Genomic DNA, 24,202 nt, shown 5'->3' with positions numbered 1-24,202 from the left:
TCAAAATCGGGACTAATGACCTAGAGTTTCAATTTTAATTTGGTGTTCTTTACCTTATTTCATTCTACTGTATAGATTTAATCTACATACATTGAGAGATCACTCCACTTATGAAATGACCCAAAGGTCACTCTATAGTCAGATAATTTAAGCATAGGTCAATATCATCTATTATAGCTATCATTAAATGTTAATATATTCTATAATATGTTATACATAACTTTATAGGCAAATATACATATCTAGAACTATACTTGTATACTTAAAGCACTTAAGTGTGAAAGTAGGCATATAATTTGAGATCTAGAAAATGTTTTAAGTGGTGGTATCTTTTAAAATGGCTCCTATGTACAGTTGAGGGAAAAGAAACACATATCCTAATAATAATTGGTAAGTTCACAGAATAAACAATGTGATTAGATTCTAGTTTTAGGTTGCCCTGATTCTAGTAGGGAAGATTAAAAAAGAAGAATTTGATTACTAGATGTAGGATAGCACTGTTTTGTCCTTCCTGCATAGCCTCGGGTAGTTTAGGTTTATTGGGTTGCTCCCATTCCTCTGTGTTTATTTGTAACCTTCTTTGGGCTCTGTTGACTTGTAAATATTGTTTTTCTCTTCTCCCTAAGTCCTTTGCATAGTTTATTCAGAGAAATGTCCTTTTTGTATGGACACAAGAAGACAGGCTTTTGCAATGTGACTCTCAGTAATATTTTCCTCCTGGGCCTCTGTTCTCTCACCTAAGCCTCAGCTGCCTTTACTTCCTAGCGCCCCCAAAAGCAGGTTCCCGATGAGGGACTGGATGGAACCAGGGCAAGCGGTAAGCTATGTGCTACCCTGGCATTGAGATGGACCTGGTGAAAGCGCCATAATGCTTAACTATAAGTTAAGAGCTTGGTCATGGACAAATGCAGTCATGATCCAAAAGTAATAACTAGATTTGGACCCTGCTAGGGTTAGGAATGATTAATCTGGCCTGAGTGCTGTAGACTGAGTCTGTGGCAAGATGTTCCCAGGAGAGCTGCCCTACAAGCCTCAATGTTATCTCTTACTGTGTCCATACAAAAATAACTAGTATTGAGATGTTGATAGTTATTGGACTAGGGAAAAGAGGAGGAGAGAGTGCAGGGTGGAAAGATGGACCTCGGAGAGGCTAGCAAGGGGGGGTCAGAGAGAGAAGAATGTAGAGGAATACAGGAGCAAGCACGTGAAGAGAGAAAGCCCAGGCTGCGAGATGGAGCCAAGAGATGAGCAGGAGGAGACAGGAATGAGAGGTAGTGTGAGACCAGAATAGGAAGCTCAGAGAGACTGGGGCAGGCTGGGGAGAACGGAATAAAAGGCAACTGATCAATAACGGTCTTGGCCCTCACTTCCTCCTCCATCTGCCCCATGACCCGGGACACCCTGGCTGCGGAAGCGGCCTGGGCTTACCCCGAACGTGGGCAGCTAGGGGCAGAGCCGTTGGGGCCTCCCCCTGGCTGCCCTCAAAGATTTTTTACAACTAGATATGAAGAGATTATGATACTAGCTCAGAAAACAGTAAGAATAAAAAATTGTATTAGTGGCTCTTCAGATATAGAGTAAAATATTTGAAGAGAGATTAATAAAGAAAAATCAATATTATTAGTGATCATTAGCTATCAAAGCAGGGGAGAAGAAAAAGAATCAAAAATGACTTTTAGGATTTTTTCCATAAAAAATTGAGGAGGCATATGAGAAAAACATTACTGAAATAATGAAGAGATGCTGTGCAAAGAAAGTGAGCTTCTTTAGAGAGGTGAATAGAAAGAACCTGTGAAGTATTTATATAGAAATGCTCATCTATTGGCCTTAAACAAAGCCTCAATTTCAAACGATCAAAACCAGAAGTATAATAATCAGCATAGTTAAATATTTTTTTTCTCCTGATAATGTGGAAAACAGTAATGATTTCAGATTTGGAAAGTAATGACTATTTGATAGACTATATCAAGTAAGGTAAAGGTAAGGTAAAGGCCCTCCCGTTGTTCATCGATTTGCTCGAGCGGGCCCAGTAACGTCTCCATTGGAGACTTTGTTGTTACTGTGTTTGGCATATCGAATACATCACGGGGAGCTTTCCAGGCTCTGCCATGCGGGCAAGATACTCTCGGTAGCTTATATCAAGTAAGCAGCATTTTTTTCCCTTTTTCTAAAGATGGTGACCAATGTACCATTAACTGCTTTAATTTCCCCCAGTCTACAAAAACCAACATGTTTTCATCTTATAACATAGTTTTCATTGTCACTAGTACATATTTTTCTTCATTCGTTTAAATGATTTTTCAAAAATAATACTTTAAAAAAGTACTCTTCATTAGAGTATACCCCTTATTGACTACCTATCTATTAAAATCAAACAAACAAAAAGAAGGCAGACAGAGTTAGAAGGAAAAAACACATCGTGACCCAAGGCCAAATGGTACTGAGTTCAAATGAGCCTGGAACTAGCAAAGAGAAAAAAAGGTCTAATGCAAAGCATACTTGGAAAGTGAGAGAGTCACTGAAGGCTCATTTCTGTACTATAGGTTTATTTTAAAATTAATTTAGATTGCAAACACTGATTATCAGCAAGCTACTATCATCAAATCAGAAACTGTCTGGGGCTATCAAACATCAAAGCTGATGATTATTACAATGATAAGATCATTCAAAGTCTTAGATATACATATATTCTGGAGACAAAATCTAGTTTCAGATGCCCTATATAGATGTTATCTGTATCAAAGCAGCAAATAAATAAAGAATCCAATAGTACTATAAGGAGTTCTAACTTCCTGTGTATAACTGCCACTGTATCCAACAGAGAGAATTATGAATAGGTTCTAATATAAACCTATTATCAAATAAATTGTTTTAAGCATTAAATAATAACTGCAAGTCCAAGTAGCAATTCTGACAGCATAACAAGTTTATATTTTACATAGAAATAAACATTACTTTCAGCGAATATATATACCACTGAGAGCTCAAATTAGATTTACAAATGCCATAAACTCATGTATGCATGAATAATTATACGTATAGAGACTTCCTTCAAGTAATCATATAAACACCATTATTGACAGAAGAATTCTCAAATACTAGTATCATGCATATAAAATAATAAGAGCATGTGTATGTAGGCAATTCTTCCAGCATTACCTTACTAAGGAGACCTAGTACTCTGTTTACTTAACTGCTTAAAGTCCCAAGACTTTGTAATTAATGACAAATCAAGTCAAAATAACATCATTCCCAAGAGGTGGTGAATGTATAATTTATGAAAAGCAGGGGTGAGGGAAATAATGAAGATTTAGTTTTTAAATCAAGTATGTAAATGCACGGAAAGGGTTGAAAAGAGGAGGTGGAAAGAATCTATTAGAAGGTCCTAGAAATGCACTTATGCTTGGTTTTAACTAGATAAGACTGCGTGATACATATTCATAAATTTTAATTGTGCCCTTTAAGTGGGTTAAACTTGTAAGCACCAAATCCGAAAGAGTTAGAGTATACCTGCCAGTTGTGAATACAGCAAGCAACATTCCACTTTGCAGTAGTGTTTATGAAGTTTAGTATTTACCTCCAGCGCAGGATATGGCTACATTACTGTGGCTGCAAACTGAGTTGTGTTCCCCTCCCTCCCAGCTAAACACTAGTACATTGGAATAAGAATGTATTTTGTATTTGGGGAAAGGTATTTTTAAAGAGGCAAACAAGTTCAAATGAGAGCCTTAGGGATCCTAGTACAATTTGTTGCCTTTTTTTTTTTTAATTTTATTGAATCACCATGAGATAGTTACAACCTTTCATGTTTGGGTTACAACCACACAATGATCAAACACCCATCCCTCCACCAGTGCACATTCCCCACCACCAATGTCCCTGGTATACCAACCCTTTCCCACCCTCCCCCTGCCTCCATGGCAGACACTATTCCCCATACTCTCTCTCTCTCTCTCTCTACTTTTGGCCATTATGGTTTGCAATACAGACACTGAAAGGTCATCATGTTTGTTTGGTCCTTCATCTATTTTCAGCACACATCTCCTACCCCGACAGATTCCTCCAGCCATCATTTTCTTAGTGATCCCTTCTCTATTCCAGCTGCTTTCACCCCTCCGCTCATGAGGCAGGCTTCCAGCTATGGAGCAATCTTCCTGTTGGTGCCCTTAAGGAGGGAGATTAGGATTCCTACATACAAACACTGTCTGAAAACAAACACTGTCCTCCTGTTGTTCATCAATTTGTTCGAGCAGGCCCAGTAATGTCTCCATTTTGAGACTTGCTATTACTGTGTTTGGCATATTGGCAGGTTTTGCCATGCGGATATTCTCGGTTGCTTGCCGGGCTCTCCGAGAGGGGCAGAAGGATCGAATCCAGCTCAGTGGGCTGGCTGCGTGCAAGGCAAATGCCCTACCGCTGTGTTATCACTCTCCCCACCTTCCTGAGTTGTGGGGAAATACATAGTTAAAATCACCTTCTTTGAGGTGCTCTGTCATGATAGCTCTCAAAAATGATTGCAGCCTCTGACAAGGATCATAACAAATTACTTCCATCAGCCCAGCTGTAGCTACTTGGTCACATTCATTCACACATTTATTTGTTTGTTTGTGTGTTTGGCTCACAGCTGGTGGTGCTCAGGGGACCATGTGGTGCCAGGCATCTGACCAGATGCAAAGCATGAACTCCAATCCTCTGAACTACCTCCCTAGTCCTCTTTATCCTTTTACAAAGAGTTGACAAGAATTCTGCAGAAAAATTTATAATTTGAACAAAATTGACAAAGAAGCCAAAAGCTCAAGACAGATACACCCTATTCTGAAAATAGTTCACAGAAGTCTATTGACAATAATTAGACTCATTTATTGAAGTTAAGACATTTTAATCATTAACAAGCAAAAATATAAGAATGCTTTATGTTCATAATATATTTAATTCTTTTTGACAACTGATAACTCTGTATATTCTTTCCCTACCCTGGTTTCTCTGTTACAATAAATAGTATAGATTTTGCCTATCACTTAATTTCTTTATGAATTTGCCCCCCAAGTGCAGCTTAACAACTGGAGAAAATAATTACTTAGATAATGATTTGTTGAGATCCATGTCATGAACTTTGCCATCAAGAGTATGCCTAATTCTTTTATTTAGTGTCTTAAAAAAAACTGACATTCACTTGACTATAGTTAAGCATTACATATTGTGAGTTATATATAAAATAACACATAGCTTTGTTAAATTTTTTTTCTGACAAAATAAGAATGTTTTCAGAATGTAACCTAAGATGTGTTAGCATTAGAACCATAACTAAAAGGCAGATGGCTATCAAAATGCTGAAAGGAAGTTTTGGACAGATTCTTAAAGATAGTTTTAGTCATATCTCTATGTTGTCTATTTTTGTGATTAGATAAAATGAGTATTGGTTTCTAAATAATAGCATGTAATTTTGCATAACCACTTTCATGAAATCAATTATATATAGTTATTCAAAATATGGAAATACATACTGCGGAATATAAAGCATGAAATAGAAATTCTAACTTTGAAACATGTGTAACAATCATGATTGTAAATTAATTATTTTTATTGTGATGCTGACCTTTAACTCGCTGTGTTTACAATGCCAGAGTTCCCTTAAAACAAGCAGAATAAGTGGAAAGAGTTACACAAGGCTTTAGGCCAGGTTTTTTTCTCCCTGATGTATTCAGTCTAGATGTGTTTACATGAAGATTTGATGTTCAACTCGTTTTCCAGTTAGGAACACTCTCTTCTAGATAATAAAAACTGATCGAATAGCTATAAAACTTGTAAAACGCCATTACCCGAGTCCCATAATGTAAACCCACGGACAGACTTTGGGGATTTACACCTAGTGCTTGTCCCTTCAGTGAGGCAAACATGCATGAAGCCACTGCAATAACCCTTCAAAATCAGATAATATTCTGACAGCTCAGTTTCTCTGACAAAAGAGGCCTGGGCAGAAGCCAGGAGGCCCAGGTGCGCAGTGTCATGCCAGTATTTAATGTAGTCTAATATCAGATAGATGCGAGTGAGAGAAAATACTCTGAATAAAGTACAGATAATGGCATGGACACAGCCACTCATTGCAAAATTACTTTGTGCTCATCATGATGTGAGCTTTGTATTAAATTTTTCTGTCAAGTGGCAGGAATCACTGGGAGAAGTGGCTCCGAAACCCCTCCTTGTAACCTTGGATAAGGATCTATAATATTAGGCTTTCATATGATAATGGCAAATGATGCCCTTTTTGAAAAATTGCTGACTGGTAATGAAAGTCCTAATCAGATTGTGGTTGGAGAGGAGGACCAGGAGGTGGGGAATAGTGCCCTGAGCTCCTTCTTCCTCCAGCCCTGTTGGAAATTTAGCCAACTTGAAAGAGATGGGTGAGTCATGGAGAAATTATCTTACATGAATTCCCAACAAAGCCCTTGGGGTTGTTTTATCAAATGAGAAGGTGGTGGTTTAATAAATGCTGGGCCACCTGAGGCACTTTCATTAAAGACTTTCTCTCGACAAGATCACAATGTTTGCATTTCCTCTGGTGCTCTCTTGGGAGTACAAGTGTTACCTATTCAGGGAGATTCTCTCTTGTAGGTGAAGGCATGAAGGAAGCAGATTCTCTGCCTGCTGGTACACAACATAGCTGTCTGCAGCACCAGATAGTGAGAATTGATATTTAAATGTGTTTCTTGTCTCTTATTTGAATGCAAACTTTTGCAGAGGTGGGGAGGGAGGCAATGAGAGGCCCTCAGAAGAAAGTACTTTTATCAGTGAATTTGAAGAACGTTGCCCCCCCTGCCATGCCATCAAGGACAGAAGGACTATTTGTTCAAAAACCATACAATAACCTTTTACAAAATATTAAAAAGAGACATTCTCTTTGTTTTGTAAATATCACCGTATTAGAAACCTGTGAGGACTGAAGCTGCTTGACAGGAGAAGAGAAGTTGATTAGTTTTGAGGTGATCGGAGGCTGACTGTTAATGCATTTTTAATGTAAAGTCTAATGTCAGTGGCCACATTTGTGAATCTTGGACAGCCAGGATAAAGCAGGCAAAATGCAGAGACATTTTCATCCATTTCAATGGGCTTACCATCTGTGTAGGCTTCTCTGCGCAGATGTCCTGGCTGGTGTTTGGGCTTCTTGGCGGGTCTGGCCTTCTGCATGACTGCGGCACTCATGTTGCTGTCAGTGGAGACAGGACTTGTGGGTCGAGGGCACTGAGATGCATGAAAATGTCGGCGACCTACCAGGGGGCAAATAAAAGCAGAGCCAAACACATCAATGGATTTTAATTATACAGCAATAATGAAACACTCACCTAGAAACATCCCTTAAAAATAAGTTTATTAAATAAAGGATTGTAGTAGTTTCTAGAATTGTTGGCATTCTGCTTGAGCCATCTAATAGAAAAAAAGTACCCTCAAAGTATTCTCAGGCTTGTTCTCTTTTTGTCTCTCCCCTTCCCTCGCTTTCTCTTTCAGGGGGCTGAGGGGGAGCAGTGGTTTTGGAGCACACTCGGTGATTCTCAGGAGCTACCTCCTACTCAGGGGTCACTCCTCTAAGCTTTAGGTGGCCATGTGATGCCAGAGGTCAGTCTCTGATCTCCTGCATGTAAAGCATGCACTCAGGCCACTGAACTCTCTTTCTAAACTTCTCTCCTTATTTTTTAAAAGGAACTTTATTCTGTTGAAGTTCCTAGTATGTATTCTGTGAACAAAAAGACATCCTGATAATTTTTGCAGTCATTTCACTAAAAGGTTATTGTTAAACAGATTAGTCTTGTATAATCTATTCAGTGTCTGTTGGTTTCTCAGGAATAATCTCTGTTCCTTAAAAAATTTATGTTTGGAGGGTGGAAAGTCAGTACGGTAGATAGGGTGCTAGCTTTGCATGTGGCCAACCCAGGTTTGATACCCATTACTTGAATTGGTCCCATGAACATGCTAGGAGTGGTCCCTGAGTGCAGAGTCTGGAGTAAGCCTTGAGCATCACTGGGTGTAGCCCCAAATAAAAACAAATAAATAAATTCCTGTTTTGGTGCTGGGAGACTAGTCGAGCAGTTAGCAACCAAGAGCTGTGGTTTTAATCCTGGCACTACATGGTTTCAGCCTCCACATGCATTCCCACTGCAGACCTGGAGTGAACCGCCACACCTGGGACTCCCCATTGGGTGCCCTGGGCATTCCTGGCACCACAGTACCTGAGCATCTTGGTATGCTAACCCAGTTGGCTGAAATCACCCATGGCACCCTGTACTTCCTAAACACTGATTGGAAGTCCCCCAAAGTAATTTATATTCTAAGAATGATCCACACTAATTATACCTCTTATTTATTTTATTTTTATTTTGCTTTTATGGGTCACACCTGGCAATGCACAGGGGTTACTCCTGGCTCTGCAACTCAGGAATTACTCCTGGAGCTGCTCAGAGGACCATATGGGATGCTGGGAATCGAACCAGGGTCAGCCAAGTGCAAGGCAAGCGCCCTACCTGCTGCGCTATCACTCCATCCCCCAATATCTCTTATTTTAATTAAAAATATTTCTGCTATTTTTAAGTCAAGTGACTCAGATGTCTAATAGTTTCACACATTCACCTTAATAATAACAGTCATACTTAAATTCCCAAAAATAAATTAAGGTATTTTCTCTTACAGTATGTTAAAATGAATTTGATCACATATTATACCGTTCTCAATTCTTAGAGAGAATTGAGACCTGTCTTTTGGTGATGTTTGGGATGGTTTGGGGCTATTTGACTTTGGAGGGACAATATATAAAGTGATAACCAAGTTTGCTGGGCAGAGGCAGGATGCATTTAATGTTCTCTCACTTTCTGGTTGTCTTATAGAGAAGTAGTTTCATGATAGTATGGAGTACTAGTCCATAATGCAGTGGAGCTCGAACTGGCCTAATCATGACCTTTATTACTGAGATTCTCAGAAATGTAAAAGGCACATCACTTGAAATGTTTACTGTACCACAAGATGATACTTGTGGTACAATAGAAAGTAACTGTGGCTCACTCATCTAGGTACCCACCTGGCAATAGGGTCCCTTCCCGGGGCTGTGCGTCAAATTAGATCCCCCTGAGAATGGCTGGTTTACATCCTTGGTCTGCAGGGGATGGGCACTGAGGCACACCACCCACACCCAAAGCTGAACCATTCCGGGCACCCTCTGCTCACTCATTCAGGTACTCGCCCAGTGGCAGGGCCCTTCCGGGGGCTGCGCTTCTTCTAACTAGACCCCCTGAGAATGGCCAGTTTATATCCTTGGTCTGTGGGGGATGGGAATTGAGGCACATCGCGAGCACCCAAAGCAGAACCGTTCCGGGCACCCTCTGCTCACTCATCCAGGAACCCGCCTGGTGGCAAGGACCCTTCCCGGAGTTGCGGCTGCTAACGCAGCTGCAAGTTATCCTCCTCCTATGGTTCCTATCTCATAGGAACCATAAGTTACCCTCTTAGATGGAACTTCCACAAAGTTAGCTTAACCACCAGAAACACATTAGCCAATAATTCATTAAGCCCATCTCAATTCATACTGCATCTCAAGCAGAATAGTAACAGTGAGCATGAAGGTCTAAACCAAACAGGTTACAATGGTAAAGCAACGCAGAAGCCCATCAAGCTTACTTATTGACGAGGCTAATCCAGAAGAACCCAACAGTAATGAAGTCCTAGACAACCTCTCTGACAAGGAATTTAGAAGGGAGCTACTGAGGATGCTTAGGGAGCTAAAAGAAACAATGGAAAGCAATGCCAATAAAAGACAAGAGGATTAGAAGGTAGAAATGAGGAAAATGCAAACAAAATTACAGGCGGAAATGTCAGACCTGAAAAACCTAGTAGGCGAAATGAAAAAATCAGTGGAAGACCTCAGCAGCAGAGTAACAGCTGCTGAGGGCAGAATCAGTGAGTTCAAAGATGAAGTTCAGAGACTCTCCAGAAAAGAGCAGAAAATGGAAGAGAGACTCACAATCCGGGAACAGATGGCAAGAAAAGATCCTGATGAACCCAAGTGGAGTAACATAAGAATTATTGGAGTCCCAGAGGGACAGAAAGAAAACCCTGATGAAGAAGAAACTGTAGAAGACATTATGGCTGTGAAATTTCCAGAGCTGAAGAAAACATGCGACCACATTCAGGATGCCCTAAGGGTACCACCTAGAAGAAATCCGAATAAAAATACCCCAAGACACATCCTGATCAAAATGACCAAAACCTTAGAGAGACAAAATTCTGAAAGCAGCAAGATCAAAGAAAGAGATTTCTTATAAAGGAGCATCCTTACGATTCAGAGCTGATTTATCTGATGAAACCCTCACGGCCCGAAAACAGTGGTGGGATATAGTGAAAAAACTCAATGAAATAAATATCTCACTAAAAATACTTTACCCAGCGAGACTCTCATTCATAACTGAAGGAACAACACACAGTTTCACAGACAAACAACAGCTCAGGAATTTCATAGACTCAAAACCACGGTTACAAGAATAAATGGGCTACTTTAAGAAAAGACAGGGCCCCTCAAATACACCAAATTTCAACAGAAAAATGGAACAAAACCCCATAACAATAATCTCTCTCAACGTCAATGGGCTAAATGCACCAATTAAAAGACACAGAGTGGCAGGATGGATTAGAAAATTGAACCCAACATTCTGCTGCCTGCAAGAAACACATCTCAATAGTTAGAGCAAACACAGGCTCAAAGGCTGGAATACAATCCTACAGGCAAACAAGTCCCATAAAAAAAGCTGCAGTAGCCATCCTAGTATCAGACCACACTGATTTCAGACTGAAGAAGGTCACAAAGAAGAAGAGACAGTGAAGGCCATTTCTTATTGATCAAGGGATCTGTACAACAGGAAGAACTTATAATACTAAATATATGTGCACCTAATGAGGGACCAGCAAAGTATTTAAAACAACTACTCATAGACTTGGAGAAAGACATTGATAGCAACACAATACTAGTGGGAGACTTCAACACCTCATTATCACCTCTTGATGGATCAACCAGTTTCAAGCTTAGCAAGGACATACTTCATCTGAGGGAAAAAAATGGAAGAAATGGACTTAGCTGATAAATACAGGGCACTTTATCCTCAAAAAGCTGAATACATATTCTTCTCAAGTGTACATGGAACATTCTCCAAGATAAACCACATGCTGATACACAAAACATACCTCCATAAAATTAAAAAGAGATTGTATCAACAATCTTCTCAGACCACAATGCGCTAAAATTAGAAGTAAATCACACACACAAACAGAAAACTAAATCAAACACCTGGAAATTAAACAGCTCACTATTGGACGACAAGTAGCTTAGAAAGGAAATCAAAGAAGAAATCAAAAGATTCCTGGAAACAAATGAAAATGAGGACATAAGTTACCAAAAGATATGGGACACAGCAAAAGCTGTGTTAAGAGGAATGTTTATAGCTCTACAAGCATTCCTCAGGAAGAAGTGAGACCACAAAAGAAACCTAACCTCACAGCTTAAGTGCTTGGAGAATGACCAACAAAAGGAGCCCCATCCGAACAGAGGAAGGAAATAATAAAACTCAGAGCAGATATTAATGAGATGGAAACCCAAAAAACAATCCGAATCAATGAAACCAAGAGCTGGTTCGTCAAGAAAATAAACAGATCGATAAGCCTCTAGCAAGACTCACAAAGAAAGGGAGAGAGAAAACCCTAATGAACTGAATCAGAAATGAAAATGGAGTCATTACAACAAAAACTACAGAAATCCAAAGGATCCTCACGGAGTACTTTGAGAAGCTTTATGCCATGGAACAAGAAAACCTTGAGGAAATACATAAATTCCTAGATACCTATAGCATTCCAAGGCTGAACCAAGAAGTCCTGGAATACCTGAACAGACCTATCATCATCAAGGAAATTGAAATGGTAATAAAGTCTTCCCAAGCACAAAAGTCCTGGCCCAGATGGATTCACTAGTAATTTCTTCCAAATCTTTAAAGATCTTACTTCCAATCCTCTTTAAGCTTTTCCATGAACTTGAAGTATCAAAAACAATTCCGAACAGTTTCTATGAAGGAAATATCACCCTGATACCAAAAGCAGACAGAGATACCACAAAGAAAGAGAATTAGAGGCCAATATCCCTGAAGAACATAAACACAAAGATCCTCAACAAACTATTAGCAAATAGAATCCAACAACTCATCAAAAAGATCATACACCATGATCAAGTAGGATTCACCTCAGGGATGCAAGGATGGTTTAACATTCGGAAATTGATCAACATAATCCTTCATATCAACAAAAGATAAAAACCATATGATCATATCAGTAGATGCAGAGAAAGCATTTGACAAGACCCAGCACCCCTTTATGATTAAAACTCTCAGCAAAATAGGTATTGAAGGAACTTTCCTCAATAGAGTCAAAGCCATCTACCACAAGCCCACAGCAAGTATCATTCTCAATGGGGAAAAACTAAAAGCCTTCCCTCTAAGATTGGGCCCAAGAAAAGGTTGTCCACTTCCACCACTCCTATTCAATATAGTACTGGAAGCCCTGGCCATTGCAGTTAGGCAAGAGAAAGGTATCAAGGGAATACAGATAGGAAAGGAAGAGGTTAAACTATCACTATTTGCACATGATATGATACTATACTTGGGAAACCCTAAAGATTCCACAGAAAAGCTCCTAGAAACAATAGGTCAGTTTAGTAAAGTGGCAGGTTACAAAATCAACTCCCAAAAGTCCATGGCTTTCTTATATACAAATAATGAAAGAGAAGAAAATAATTTTAAAATAATCCCGTTCACAATAGTACCTCAGAAAATCAAGTACCTCGGAATCAGCTTAACCAAAGAGGTGAAGGACCTATACAAGGAACATTACAAAACATTACTTCAAGAAATAAAAGAGGACACTAGGAAATGGAGACACATCTCCTGTTCATGGATAGGGAGGATTAACATTATCAAAATGGCAATACTGCCCAAAGCACTATACAAATTCAATGTGGTCCCTATCAGACTACCCATGACATTTTTCAAAGAAATAGACAAAACACTCCTGAAATTCATATGGAACAATAAACCCCCACAAATAGCTAAAACAATCCTTGGGGAAAAGTGGATGGGTGGCATCACCCTCCCCAACTTCAAACTGAACTACAAAACAGAAGAAATTAAGACAGCATGGTACTGGGCTAGAAGCAGACCTGCAGACCAATGGAACAGATTTAAATATTCTGTCACAGACCCCCAAATATATGACCACCTAACCTTTGACAAAGGAGCAAGAAATGTGAAGTGGAATAAGAATAGCCTCTTCAACAAGTGGTGCTGGGAAAACTGGGAAGCTACCTGCAAAAAAATGAACTCTGACCTCTGTCTAATGCCAGGCACAAAAGTCAGATCAAAGCGGATTAAAGACCTCAATATCAGACATGAATCCAGAAGGTACACAGAAGAAAATATAGGAAGAACTCTCCACAATCTTGAAGCTAAAAGCATCTTGAAGGATGAAACAGCACGGGCCATCCAAGTGGAAGCAAACATAAACAAATGGGACTACATCAAACTAAGAAGCTTCTGCACTTCAAAAGAAACAGTGACCAAAATACAGAAAGAGCCCACAGAATGGGAAAGACTATTTACCCAATATCCATCTGATAAGGGATTAATATCCAGGATATACAATACACTAGTAAGAATTGTACAAGAAAAAACCTCCAACCCCATCAATAAATGGGGAGAAGAAACGAATAGAAGTTTCCTCAAAAAAAGAAAGACAAATGGCCAAAACACACTTGGAAAAATGCTTCACATCACTAGCCATCAGTGAGATGCAAATCAAAACAACAATGAGATATCTTATATCACAGAGACTGGCACACATTCAAAAGAACAAAAGCAACAATAAAATAAAAATAAAAAACAATAACGATAAAAACTAAAAGCCTTCCCTCTAAGATTGGGAAAAAGAAAAGGTTGTCCACTTTCGCCACTCCTATTCAATATAATACTGGCATGGATGTGGGGGAAAAAGGGACACTCTTTCACTATTGGTGGGAATGCCCCCTAGTCCAGCCTTTCTGGAAAACAATATGGACAGTCCTTAAAAAACTAGAAATTGAGCTTCCATATGACCACGCAATGTCACTTCTGAGATTATATCCCGAGGATGGAAAAAACCACAGTAGATATGACATCTCTACCGATATGTTCATTGCAGCACTGTTCACAATAGCCAAAATCTGGAAAGAACCCAAGTGCCCTAGAATAGACGACTGGTTAAAGAAACTTTGGTACATATACACAATGGAATACTATGTAGCTGTCAGGAGAGCATGAACTTTGCTTATAAATGGATAGACATGGAGAGTATCATGCTAAGTGAAATGAGTCAGAAGGAGAGCGACAGACATAGAAGGACTGCACTCATTTGTGGAGTATAAAACAATATAACATGAGGCTGACACCTAAGGACAGTAGATACACGGGACAGATAGATTGCTCCATAGCTGGAAGGCTGCCTCATGAGCAAAGGGGAGAAGGCAGCTGGAATAGAGAAGGGATCACTAAGAAAAAGATGGCTGGAGGAATCGGTTGGGATGGGAGATGTGTGCAGAAAGAAGATAAAGGACCAAACATGGTAACCTCTCAGGGTCTGTATTGCAAACCATAATGACTAAAAGTAGAGAGAGATTATGGGGAATATTGTCTTCCATGGAGGCAGGGGGGAGGGTGGGAAAGGGTTGGTATACCAGGGGCATTGGTGGTGGAGAATGTGCACTGGTGGAGGGATGGGTGTTTGATCATTGTGTGACTGTAACCCAAACATGAAAGGCTGTAACTATCTCATGGTGATTCAATAAAATTGAAAAAAAAAAAAGAAAGTAACTGTGTAGGGAAGGCTACCTGCAAAAAAATGATTTGTACACAGCACACAGTGGACCTGGCTTTAATCCCTAGCACTGATAGGATCCCTGCTGTCCCATCAGGAGTAGGCCAGGAATAGGCCCAAAGCTCAGTGGGTGTGGCCCCCAAACAAAACAAACAGTTCAAGTGTTTGCAAGAAAAGTTGAAGGCCAGTGGAAAGTTCACCCCTTTCTCTGTGTATGAAGGTGAACCCCATGGACTGGGATCCATGGTGAGAGGAAAATAAAGCAAAAAACTTCAAACATACTTAGACAACATATCTTTTGACTACGAACAGAAGTCACATACAGTGAAATCAACACACTTAAAGAGGCTAACTGAAGCATATTAAATAATAGACATTAATGCAGCAAAATGAGAAGCAATGTAATGGGATTATCCATTCATGTTAACTTTAAGTTATATGATAAGCAGCGCCCTTTCTTGAACAGAACATTTTTAATAGGCAGAGGCCAATGCATATTCAGTTCATTATAACTGTGAGCCAAACTAAAGACAGAAGTGCCACTAAATAACAATACTATAAAATATTAAACCAAAGTCTCTTTAGCTATATGGTGGAGACTATTATAATTAAAGTTACATATCCATGGAAAGAGAGAATTAGGTCTGTGACTAAATCTATTATTCATTCCATTGTGCAAGGCCATCTACTGCTCGTGGACCCTGAGGCATAAGGTCGTTTACAGAAGAATTTTCAACATTATTTCTATGTTTCCTTGATTTAATGAACTGAAACACACCCTAATGCAATCTGAAAGCAGTAGTTAGAAATGCTTAATTTCACTTACGTGTGTGTGTGTGTATGTGTTTGTGTATGTATCAAGGATAAAAAAATAAGCAAGAGCTATATATTATATATAGCCCTGGCTATCTATATATCTATATCTATATCTATATCTATATCTATAAGCACTGTCCTCCCGTTGTTCATCAATTTGCTCGAGCGGGCCCAGTAACGTCTCCATTGTGACAATTGTTACTGTGTTTGGCATACTGAATACGTCACAGAGAGCTTGCCAGGCTTTGCTGTGCAGGCAAGATACTCTCAGTAGCTTGCTGGGCTCTCTGAGAGGGGCGGAGGAATCAAACTGGCTTGGCAGGGCCGGCTGCATGCAAGGCAAAAGTCCTACCACTGTGCTATCGCTCCTGTACATTTTACTGAGAAAGATATTTTATTACACTCAGCAGCTACTCATGGGGGAACAAAAGGAAATCTGGTTGAATTTCCTAAGATACAGACCTGACTGAAGGAAATTTACCTTGAATAACAATAGGTTTAAAAACATTACTTTATTTGTCTGCAACGCATTCTTGATAACATAGAGAAAAATATTACTTTACTTGAATTTTCTCTGAAAAGCTTCCATACTGATACAAAAGAGTGACCAGCTGGATACAAACTGAGTACTGAAAATAGGTAAGATTATTGACAACCTTTCGGTATCTTTATTGCAAACCACAATACCCAAAAGGAGAGAGAGGAAGAGAGAGAGAGAGAGAGAGAGAGAGAGAGAGAGAGAGAGAGAGAGAGAGAGAGAGAGAGAAAATATAGAGGGGGAGAGGGAGAGGAGCCTGCCATGATATAGAGGGGGAGAGGGAGAGGAGCCTGCCATAGAGGCAGGCTGTGGGGGGAGATGAATTGGGGGGGGGCGAGGAAAACTTGAGACATTGGTATTGGGAAATGGGAAATGTACACTTGTGGAGGGATGGGTATTAGAACACTGTATGACTGAAATCCAATCACGAACATATTTGTAATGGGCTGTCTCACAGTGACCTGATTTAAAAAAATAATTTTTTTTAAAGTGACCAATACAATAGCCAAAGATAACTTTCAAGACTACCGGGCCAGTTATTAAACTAAGAAAAACAAAATAATATAATAGCAATGATTCATTTGCTATGATAATCTTCTGAAGTGTATAGTTTTATTGCTGAACTATACTATTTAATACTGTTGTTTGTATTTTTCTTGGTTACCAAAAATACAAACGCAATATGTCTGTGTTACACAATACACGATATTTATATGTGTATATATCACATATACATAGAGAAATGACATACATTTGATATACAAATGGCTCTACATTTTTTCTTACACTATTTACCTTTTAATAGAATTGTTATGGAAGTAATGCTGCATTTAACATAGACGTTTTCAATGTGCATCATTATAAATCATCTGTCTGTGCTACATTAGCATTACCACTAAGAGTCCAAAGGACAGACAGCACAGAGGTTACTTTCTACATAGGGTTGAGTGTAGGACATAAGTAAAAGTTGGTTAAAATGTAACAATGGATATATGATAATTAAAACCAGGCAGCTAAAAATGAAATAGGGAAAGTGAAAATTCGAAAGAAAACTGGCCCTAAAAAGTATTAAAATGATAAACGTTTACTGTAATTTGGAACACTCAGGCTTGAAAATATACGCATATTATAAACATCTTTATGATTTTCTAAATTCATATTCTAATTGAAAGGCATGAGAATTAATTTTAAGGAGATGAAGGGGGATTAAGTAAACCGTTGCTTTTCTAAAGGCTGGGTGCCCCTACAATTGGATATGTATTTGTTTTTTAATAATTTCTAACTAAATCAGATAAAAGAACTACCAAAATCTAACTTTGGTGACTTTTGAAATCTTTTGTTTTGGCCACAGCCGAGGTGTTCAGGGTTTACACCTGGCTCATTACTCAGGGATCACTTGTGGTGGTGCTTAGGAAACCCTACAAAGTCCAAGGGATCCAACTCAGGTAGGGTAGGTGCCTGTCACATTATTTGCTCTCCTATCTCTGTGGTCACACTTTTTCATCTTCAGGAAATAAAAACCAAAAACTTAGAGGACAGACCTCATTGACCGACGATGCATCCCCGAAGAAACTGTATATTTATTTCCTAGGACTATCATGCATGTACGCACATAGCTACACATTTATTTTAAAATATATTTCATTGAAACTACATTACACTGTATAGAACATTATATAAGACTGAGGTATCATCAACACATCACTGCATGAGTATCTTTTTTCAAAATGAGGATACCACAGGCAACATCAATTATACCGAATTTACAAAAAAATAGAACGTTTATAAAAATATTTTCAAGAAAAGAAAATGATGCCGCTTTCATGCAATTTTCTTAAGGAGCAGCAAAAAAAAAAACACATTAAAGTATATATGAGGCCAGAGAGATAGTACAGCTGTTTTAGGATATTTGCCTTGCAAGCACTCATCCCAGGTTCAATCCTCGGCATCCCATATGGTCTCTGGAGCACTGCCAGGAATGATCCCTGAGAACCGTCAGGAGTAACCCTGAGCATGGCTGGGTGTGGCCCCAAGCCCAAACCAAACAAACGCTATGAACTGCATTTCACATATGCTATCAAATCCCATGAGCCAAAAAAGGGCATCGGTGAGCTGTTCTCTAGCTTGGCCAACCGTCTCACTTACCAGCACCATCCTGCATTTGACGTCTGGCCACTTTCAGGCCAGCATACTCTGCGGCGGCTGCCACGGCCTGGGCAAAATCTGCATCGGTGAAAAAGGAGCCATCGGAGGAACTGACACTGGAGCGCCCGCTGGAAATGTTGTCCTCCTCGGAGGCCGAGCCCCAGCCATTGATCATGGACCCCGTGACGGAGCTCTCCAGGTCCCCCACACTGGAGGCAGGGGTCTGCTCCAGCCCGCGCAGCAACAGCCTTCGGGTCTGCATCTTGGCCACTTCCAGGTCAGCCTCGTCTTCTTCCTCCTCAGGCGCATCCGTGTCCATATCTGAGACCAGGGGCCCTGAAATGTAGCCGTAGGTGTGCGGTGGGGAAACGGGTCGCGGCGGCGGAGGAGGGCTCACAGGTTGCCGTCTGCAGGGAGACAAACAGGCATTGTTCAGTTCATTACTTAAGATGCGGAAGGAGAAGAGATATCAAGGAATTCACAAGCACGCCTGCTTGATCTTTTGCTTCCACTGGAGCTCAGTGGTTCAGGGGGAACAATGAAATCGGAGGGTGTAAAAGTTTCATGTAAAGTTGTAAGATATTTATCCCCAAATCAGAGATACTTTAGATGGAGGGAGATGGCATTTTGATTCAAGTTTAACAGGGGTCTTCATGTTTTATCATCTGGATTACATTCAGCTGAAAAAGGGAAGTAACACATACTTTGACATTGAGACATATATTCTGCAAGAAGTGTATCAGATATTACTGGTAGCTCATTATCACCCAAACAACAGACATCAGTCCTAAAAAGACATGGCTCCATTACTGTAACAATATGTTATGTTATTATGTTATTCATTGCCACTCCTATCATTTTAACAAAACGGACTCATTCATTTTAAAGACAGAGAGGAGAGCTTCAAGGGATAAAGAAATACATTCAGCATGACACACTGCTTCAGATTTTATTCTTACCAAGAAGAAAGACTATGAAAGTCAAGAGCAGTTCTTCTCTCTGAATTATTTACTAAAGGTTATTAAGTGTTTTTCTGGTCTCAGCCGTTATTCCACCTGTTCCCCTAAAGCTTTAGAACTTTTTTTGTGATATCCTAGAATTAGTTACTAACTGGCCAAAGAGATGGCTTAACAGACTGAGCCCCTGGTTGGCAGGCAGGAGGCCCTGGGTTAACTCTCACACCACAAAGTCCCTTCTAATCATTGCTGAGAGAGTCCTTAAGCACTAGATTGGGTAAAGCCCACAGGAATCATAGATGTAGCCCCCAAACTGAAACAAACAAAAAACAAAAACAGAAAGGAACTGAGTCTTCATGTGACTCAACTATTCCACTTATTGATGTCTACCCCAAGAGCGCAAAAACTTTGTTCATTGCAGTACTATTCACAATAGCTAAACTCTGGAAACAACCTAAGTGCCCAAGAAAAGAAGAGTGGATTAAGAATTGTGGTACATAATTCACCATGGATTATTCTCAACTATAAAAACAGATGAAATTCTGCAGTTCACTACAACTTGGATGGGGCTGGAGGGTACCATGCTGAATGAGTCAAAGTGAGGACAAATACCAACTGATCTCTCTAATACGTGGAATGTGGAAAACCATATTGAGGGAATAAGTGATAGCCGATGATAATAGACCTGAGAGTCTGCCAACAGAACTGCTTTCACTAAGGGAGTTTGGTGAAGGAATGCTAACACTCTGATGGTGGGTGTGGCATAGCAACACCAAATTCCGAAACATTAACAGTATTGTGTTTATACAAACAGAAAAACAGATAAACCAAAACTGAAGACAAGAATAAAGATTTAGACTGTCATCACTAAGTTCAGTTACTGATAAACAGTTTCAACTACTGCTTCATAGACCTGGAAAATAATACTAGATAAAAGAAATATGACCATATAGCACCATTGGCTATATTCGATGACTACATTGGATAGAAGGATAGGACATTGTATATGATAACTGCCTTGCATATGGCCAGCTTGGGTCCGATTCCCAGATCCACCTATGGTCCTTTGAGCACTGCCAAGGAGTGATCCCTGAGTAGAGTCAGGAATTAGCACTGAGCATAAGAGGAACTGGAGAAAAAAAAAACAATAAAATAAAATAGATGACTAAGCATATTGGGAGTGATAGCAAAGAAGATTTGTGGGGGAAAAAGTTATTCCCAAAGGAACAGAAGGTCAAGAGATTAACCCTTATTTTGGGAAAATGTCTAAAACGGGAAGAAAAATTGTGATTTTATTTGAAGGACTGCTTAACCACTAACTTCCCAGCTATCCCAAATGCTCACTAAACAAGGATAACAAGTTAACATTACTAGGCAATAATATTTGGGAAGATCACGACAATACCTCATCAAATTCTGCATAGCTGAACAGCAAAGAGAGAGTCTACACAAGCCTGCCAATCTGAACAGGTCTTGAGGGTCTGATGTCATCTGGTATCCACCGTACTTTGCGTGGATGAGGAGAGACACGTCACAAATGCTACTAACTTGGAGATGTGGCTAACTTTGTTGAAATTCTATAAATGTTGTCCAGGAAGGAGGTCTTCATCTCTGGGCTCCATATGTGGCAAGGTCCCTCACTCATCATTATGACACTTGTAGAGCAAGATGAGATAGAAGAGAACTGATTATATCTCATGGAGATAACCAAGGAAAAGATGCTTCTTATCAATATTTTTTGGGGGGTCCTTCTTCCTTGTCTTTGTTCCTAGGAGAATACTCATGAAGGCAGGAGGAAGGAGGTGACTAAAGGCATGTCCCTTTACTCCACACCATCACAGCCAGGTGCAACTTGCAAAGGATTTCTGAGTTTCAACTTGACAGGACTGAGTCTTACATGAAAAGAAGCTTATAAAGAAAACCAGAAGGATACCAGAAGTCAAGTACCAAGGAGTCAACTAGAAAGGAAAAGAGAAGTACAAAAGGAAGCACCATTTTTAGGATGGGATATTTGTTGAAAGAAGAAAGCTATGCTTTTTCGGTTTCATTTCTGGGTTACACCAGATAGTGATCAGGGCCGACTCACAGTTCTGCACTTAGGGATGGCTCCTGGTGGGGACCATATGGGGTGCAGGGGATTGGAGCTGGGTCGGTCACGTGTAAGGCACACACCCTACACAATGTACTATCTCTCCAGACCCCCTAAGAGTGTTTTTTATTCACATAATTTGAGGGATTTCGATGAATGTGTTTTACTAACATAGTTGGACAGCACTGAATTAGTTAATATAATTAACTCATGAGTTGAGCAACTGTTTATAGCCAAATATACTTCATACTGTTAACTCACTCAATTCTCCATATAATTTCTCAAGTATTTCTCTCATTATTATTTTACAGGTAAAGATATTGATAGAAATTCAGAGGAATTAAATACAAAAATAAAAGTCACATTTCATTTCCCTGGTCACAAGATTTTTCTTCTAGGAAATATCTATGTGTATGTGTGCGTAGAATACATATATGAACACACAATTACACATTTATATATGCACACAGTTAATTTAATGTAATGTAGTGGTTTTTTTTCAATCTCTGGGTGGTTTCTAATGCATCTGTGTTTGTAGCACTCAAAGAAACAGAAGAATGTGACAAATCTGAAGTTATTTAAGAGATTAAAATGGATAATTGTTTCAATATGTGTGTGTTAAATACATCGAAGGAAAACATTTGTTTAATTTGGAATTCAATGAAATACCACACTTAAAAGTCGAGTTAGTCTTTGTCAGAATGTACATCTAAACATCCAAAATACCAAAAGAGAGAATTTCTTTTTCCTTAAAGACATGTAAGACCTTTTAGCACAAAAGCAACTATTTTGGCCATCCATAGGGGGTTATAAGAAAGCCGCCTCTACTATGAAAGGGTGCCAGCATTGTTGTAATTGGATAAATCACATTCTGTAGAGCAAAACATCTTCATGTTAAACAAGGGCTGGTTTTTAACTACTACCACCCTGTGCAAATGCTGAGGACAGACAGAAAATTTATTCAAACCATCTGTAAATAAGGAAAGTCCAGGGAACGTGTGATAAACATGTACAGTTTGAACTATGTAATATATTCTATTTGATAACAAAAGGCTACTCAAGATGTTGCACTCAAGTGGGATTTATCACAACTGAACATCAACTCCTGGGATTTTTTTCCCTTTAGATTTTTGTTCCTGATGGGTTTCCATGTCTTGTGAAATAATGTACATGTTTATGACCATGAATCACAACACTGTAGGCTCCTGAAAAAATCATGCCTTCATAAACATGTTCAATAGAAGAAAGGAATGATGCTATGAATTTATGAAAAAAGATCTTTTGTTGTTCTTTTTCTTTTGGGGACCACACCCGGTGATGCTCAGGGGTTACTCCCAACTTTGTACTCAGGAATTACTCTTGGTGTTGCTTCTGAGATATGGGATGCTGGGATTAGAACTAGGGCATTTGCCTTGCTTGTGGCAAAACTGAATTCAGTCCCTGGTACCACATATGTTCCTCCAAGCCAGCGAAGAGTGATTCCTGACTACAGAACCAGGAGCAATCCCTGAGCATTGCTGAGTGTGGCCCAAAAGCCAAAAGAAAAAAAAATCAAAAATACATGATGGTCATTAGCATGAAGGTATAATTATCCACAATAATGGAAGTTTATCTCATTAAGTATAACAGGGTATAATGGGTTGTTTCAGCAATTCCTTATATGTGAATTTATATATATATGTATTTATCACTATTAATACATGTTCCTTTAACATATAAATATAAAAGTTCATGTACAAACTAAAGCATGGACTTCACTAAATGTTTATTATGAACTGAGTAAGGAGATGAAGACTTAGCTGGGTTCAGAGATTAAAGGGATCACAAGCAAAGAATTGAGGAAATGCTTCACACTTTAAGAGATGGAATGATTCTATTAAAAGACATGTACTTAACAATGCTAACTAAATATTGCTCTGTGGCAGACAGTCTTAAATAGTTCTTTTTTAATTTAACCATTGGTTTACATCACTGTAACATATTTTTAAAACAGCTTAACACCTCTATATGTATGCATCTCTTCCTGCAACTACCCCTAAGTTCCAGTTCTTTTCAAATGCCTCTCTCTTAACATTCTTCCAATCTTTTCTTTCTCCTTTCCTCAGGTAACATAATTATTTCCGATTACAGAGGTATGTTAATTGTATTTTGCCAACTTATTTACTCTTATTTTATGTTTTACATGGGATTGAAATTGTCCTATAATTGTCTTAACCTTCCTGGCTTATTTCCATGTAGCATAATCTCAAGTTTCTTCCTTGGGTGTTACGAACTCTTGGCATTGTAATGAGGAGCCCAAAGGAAACACAGATTCTTTAACTCGAGAAAAGAGAGGGGCTAATGATATTCCAGGAAGATGGAATGGGATGGGAAAAGACTTGGAGGAGGGTAAGAACACCACTCATTCCTGGAACTGGAGGAAACTTGAGTGAAGGCAATGGGAATAGTGCTCAGGGAAATGGTGATGCTAAGGATGGGAAAGCATGTGGGGGTCACATCACAAAGGACTTTGATTGCTACATTAAAGAATCGTGTCCTATTCTAAGGGAAATGGGAAGCCATTCGGGGATTTTAAGCAACAGAGAGACTTGATCATTGCTGCATTTTAGAAAAATGCCTCTGCACAGTCTGTGGCAGGAAGATTAGATTGAAGAAGGGGCGAGGCTAAAGGCAACAAGACCACTTATGGACCATTACGGTAATATAGGCAAGAGAAAATGGCTGGTGGAAGTGGGA

The 24,202-nt window shown here is 39.4% G+C and overlaps 1 protein-coding gene across 1 annotated transcript in view; it reads right to left on the bottom strand.

Annotated features, from left to right (window-relative positions):
- ROBO1 (roundabout guidance receptor 1) overlaps positions 1-24,202 on the bottom strand; it is an 839,320-nt gene that overhangs the window by 8,162 nt on the left and 806,956 nt on the right. The window contains exons 25-26 of the mRNA XM_056135441.1: positions 18,422-18,828; positions 7,113-7,265 (exon numbers count right to left, since the gene is read on the bottom strand). Coding sequence (XP_055991416.1) covers positions 7,113-7,265; positions 18,422-18,828 — 560 coding nt within the window. The remainder of the gene's footprint in view (positions 1-7,112; positions 7,266-18,421; positions 18,829-24,202) is intronic.

This window comes from Sorex fumeus, unplaced genomic scaffold, assembly GCF_029834395.1.
Source record: "Sorex fumeus unplaced genomic scaffold, SorFum_2.1 ptg000115l, whole genome shotgun sequence".
NCBI classification, from domain to species: domain Eukaryota; kingdom Metazoa; phylum Chordata; class Mammalia; order Eulipotyphla; family Soricidae; genus Sorex; species Sorex fumeus.
The sequence above is the reverse complement of the archived record's forward strand: the minus strand, read 5'-3'. Positions and strand labels throughout refer to the sequence as shown.